This window comes from Poecilia latipinna, unplaced genomic scaffold (assembly GCF_001443285.1).
Source record: "Poecilia latipinna isolate Pla-1442-1.1 unplaced genomic scaffold, P_latipinna-1.0 Scaffold2946, whole genome shotgun sequence".
NCBI classification, from domain to species: Eukaryota; Metazoa; Chordata; class Actinopteri; order Cyprinodontiformes; family Poeciliidae; genus Poecilia; species Poecilia latipinna.
This window is the reverse complement of record NW_015115562.1, coordinates 1-3,807: the sequence shown is the minus strand read 5'-3', so window position 1 is coordinate 3,807 and position 3,807 is coordinate 1. Positions and strand designations below refer to the sequence as shown.

At 47.5% G+C, this 3,807-nt stretch overlaps 1 protein-coding gene across 2 annotated transcripts in view; it reads right to left on the bottom strand.

Moving 5' to 3' along the window:
- The window catches only part of LOC106939684 (transcription factor COE3-like), a 16,476-nt gene extending 12,675 nt beyond the window's left edge, over positions 1–3,801 (bottom strand). For both annotated transcript variants that reach the window (XM_015022180.1, XM_015022181.1), the window contains exons 1-3: positions 3,383–3,801; positions 2,766–2,940; positions 1,487–1,669 (exon numbers count right to left, since the gene is read on the bottom strand). In XM_015022180.1, the coding sequence (XP_014877666.1) occupies positions 1,487–1,669; positions 2,766–2,940; positions 3,383–3,400 (376 nt within the window). In that variant the 5' untranslated portion in view covers positions 3,401–3,801. The remainder of the gene's footprint in view (positions 1–1,486; positions 1,670–2,765; positions 2,941–3,382) is intronic.
- Positions 3,802–3,807: the final 6 nt, after the last annotated feature.

Here is a 3,807-nt window from a genome sequence, read left to right as displayed (position 1 = left end):
CACCACAAACACACCACAAACACACCAAATCACCACAAACACACCACAAACACACCAAATCACCACAAACACACCACAAACACACCACAAACACACCACGAGCACACCATAAATACACTAATGCACCACGAACACACAAACGCACCACGGACAGACAAACGTACCACCAACAAACCAAGAACAGACACACACCCTCTGACCCGCTCCTCCGTCTGCAGGCATGAAAATCAGCATCTGCAGCAAAGAGTGTGAGCAACAGCTTCCTGTTCACCTGCTGAGCTCTAGTCCAGGTGGACTCGGTTTGGACCCGCACGGTGTCTGGCTCATCAAATCCCAGTGTAACGTGATGCTGCCTCTGATTCTAGAGCTTCACAGCAGCTTGAACCCATCAGCTTCATCCTGCTCTAGAGGTTCTAGAGCTGAGATGTTCATCCCACAGCTAAATTCTTCTTTATTGTTGTTTAGTATTTCTAATGTATGTGAAGCTTCATATGTTTTTAACCCTAACCAGCTGTGAAATAAAGCTAACTTTAACCTTTGTGCTCATATTAACATTAGCATGCTAATGAGAGCTTTAGCATGATAAGGCTAGGATCTACAGATAATTATTTCATCTTCCAAAATTTTCCTTGAGTTAAAAGGTTGAATAATTTATTCTAACATGTAAAGCTAAATTTAATAACATTTAGTGTGTTAAAGATTAACATTAAGATGCTTATAATAGTATTAGCATCCTAAAGCCAAGAAATACAGCTAGCTATAATTTGAATTTCTTACATTTTGCTTTAAGGTGAAAATAACATGAAACATTTCTTCTGATATTTCAGTTTTATGTTAAAATAACTTTAATAACATTTTTAGTGTGCTAAGTCTAACATTACCATGCTAAACATACCATTAGCATGCTAAAGCTAAGAGATACAGCTAGTTATTAAGTATTAATTTTAAAAAGATACAGTTTAGGAAATCTGCCAAATATTGATTCTAAGATCTGGTTGACTGTAGTCTACTGTTGCACTACTGACGCTAGCACAAGCTAACAGCAGCTAATGACAAAGATCTGAGGTCATTTCTTTCTTTAGTTCAGATTTGTACGTCTTCACAAGCCTAAGAGATCCAACATCTGAAAACCAAACCTCTGGTCAGAGACTCTGTGTTTACAGGGTAACTGACAGGTGAAACCTTGACCTTCCTCTAAACTTTGGCCCAATGAGTCTAAAGACTGAAGAGCATCTGAACCTTTCCTGAATGTCTGAGTTCATGCCTAACTAAACCCACGTTCCCCTGCGAGTTTCCTTGACTCCAACATTTCCAGGCCAACATTCCTTCACAGGAAACGTTCCAAAACAAACGTTCCCTGACAGCACCACCAAAGTCCCACACAGTCGCTCCTCTCCCAGAGATGAAGAGTGAGGAAGCCGATCTCTGCTCCTCATCACTGTGCGTCTCACTGCTGGTGGAAGGTTTGATTCCGGCGTTGACTCACTTGCGTAAGCAGAGTTGGCGGTGGATCCGTTGAGGAATCCGGGGGAGCCGGGAACACCCAGGTTGGTCATGGCGGCGCCGTATCCGTTCATGGAGGACGTGATGGTGTTGTAGTTGGACTGCTGCGGCGTGGAGCTCGGCACGTAGCCGCGCGGCGACACGCTGTTGGAGTTACGGGAATAACCTGAAGAAGGAAAAGCAGGAAGCTTGATCAGACACGCCCTGAGGAACGCCATCACAAAAACATAGTATTCACAACCTGTCATGTCCTGCTGAAACATGAGACAAAGATAAAATAAATAAAACAGTTTCTCAGTTATGATTTCATTTGTTAATGCCATCTCTGCAGATCGGAGCCTGAACTTGGTACCTACAGTCAGACATGGTGGTGGCAGTATCATGGTCTGGGATGCTTCAGGACCACTTGGAATCATGGATTCTACTCCTGGATGTGTAACAGTTCAACAGCAAGTCCTCTGGATGCTCATGAACTATTAATGTTTTGGTGTGGCCCAGTCAAAGTCTGGACTTGCATCTGATTGAGATGCTGCAGCACCCATCCAATGCCATTTTCACTCTGGAGAAGTCGCGTGTTTTTGAGGGGGTGAATACTTTCCCGGGTGCAGCGTTCTGCTGGTACAGACGGGAACGAAATAGTTTTTTTCTTCCCTCCATGCTGGAACTCCTCCCACCAGCTTCCTGCTGTGACATCACCGCTCCCCCCTCCCTGACCTCTGACCCTGCTGGCCTCGGGGATTCCCATCAGCCGATAGGAAACATGTGTCTGTTGGTGTGAGAGTTTGGACGGCGTGGGAAGCAGATCCACTTCCTGAATCAGAAACATGTGTTTGCTGCTTCCTGCTGGTCCGATCCCAACAGAACCAAAGTCAGTATCTGGAGTTTTACATTCTGATCTACTTCCTGTTAGTTTCTGATCTTTTAATGTTTCTTATGTGCTTCCTGCTTGTTTCCAGTTGAGTTCTGGTTCTGATCCGGACTGTCTGCAGCTGACCTCCAGGCATTTTCCTGGTTGCTTCTGGAGCAGCTGGGTTCTGATTCTGGTTCCGGGTCAGACTCTGATCCAGGACGTTATTTACCTGGCCGGCTGGTGGGAATGATTCCATTAACAGTAATCAGAGGCTGCAGCTCCTGGCCGTGTTTCAACAGAACCGGTGGAGTTATGAGGTTTCCCATGACCTCATTGGTCAGCTGCTGGATGGGAGAAGCAGATGGCGGCTCACCCTGGTCGGCTGAGAGGGAGGAAACGCGGGGCGGCTCACCCTGGTCGGCCTGCGTTGCCTCGCTGATGTTGACGGCCAGCTGGCTGCTGAAGGAGTTGACGCCCATCATGCCGGAGTGAGCGGCGGAGCCGGCCAGCGACGGCAGCTGGTTGTGGCTGCGCGGCACGCTGTAGAGCGCCTCGGTCAGGTCGGCGGCGCGCTTCAGGATGATCTCCTGTGGGGAGGGAGGACACAGGTCAGACTTGGACTAGGCCATGGCCAGCCGGTTAGAGAACCAAACGCCACAAAGCCCGACCCAGAAATAACCCAACAGCTTCACATGACTGGATGATCACATGACTAGATGATCACATGACTGGATGATCACATGACTGGATGATCACATGACTAGATGATCACATGACTGGATGATCACATGACTGGATGACCACATGACTGGATGATCACATGACTGGATGATCACATGACTGGATGATCACATGACTGGATGATCACATGACTGATTGGGCCGGTTCAGATGTTTAGGATGGACATTTGAGTGTTTTTAAAGTTTTCAGAACCAAATTGTGACTGGACCCAGAACTGATGATCAGAACCTGAGGTTGTGGGTCGGGTTGGTTCAGTTCAGGTCATAGGTCAGGTCGGGTCGGGCTCACCTGGTTGTTGTGCGGCATGCCGTACAGCGCCTCCACCAGGTCGGCGGCCCGCTTCAGCAGAACCTCCTGAGAACAACAGAAAACCCGGATCAGAACCCGACCGTTCTGACTGGCGGACGGCGTTCATCTGGTCGCCATGGCAACGGATCAGCCGTAGCAAAAAGGCAGGAGAAGAAGAAACAGGCCCGGTTGATTCTGCTCCTGTATGAAGATGAACATCATCAACCTGTCACTGATCAGACCAATCAAACGCTTTGATTCCCCAGGGCAGAACGACGTCTTCTTCATCCCAAACATTCCTCATCCTCACTGAACGTCTCCTCCTCTTCCTCTGGTCACCATCCATTCATCTTCATCATCGTCCTCTTACTTCATTTTAACCTTTTTGTTTTCTCTCAGACTCAAACTAATCAACTTCTCAGATG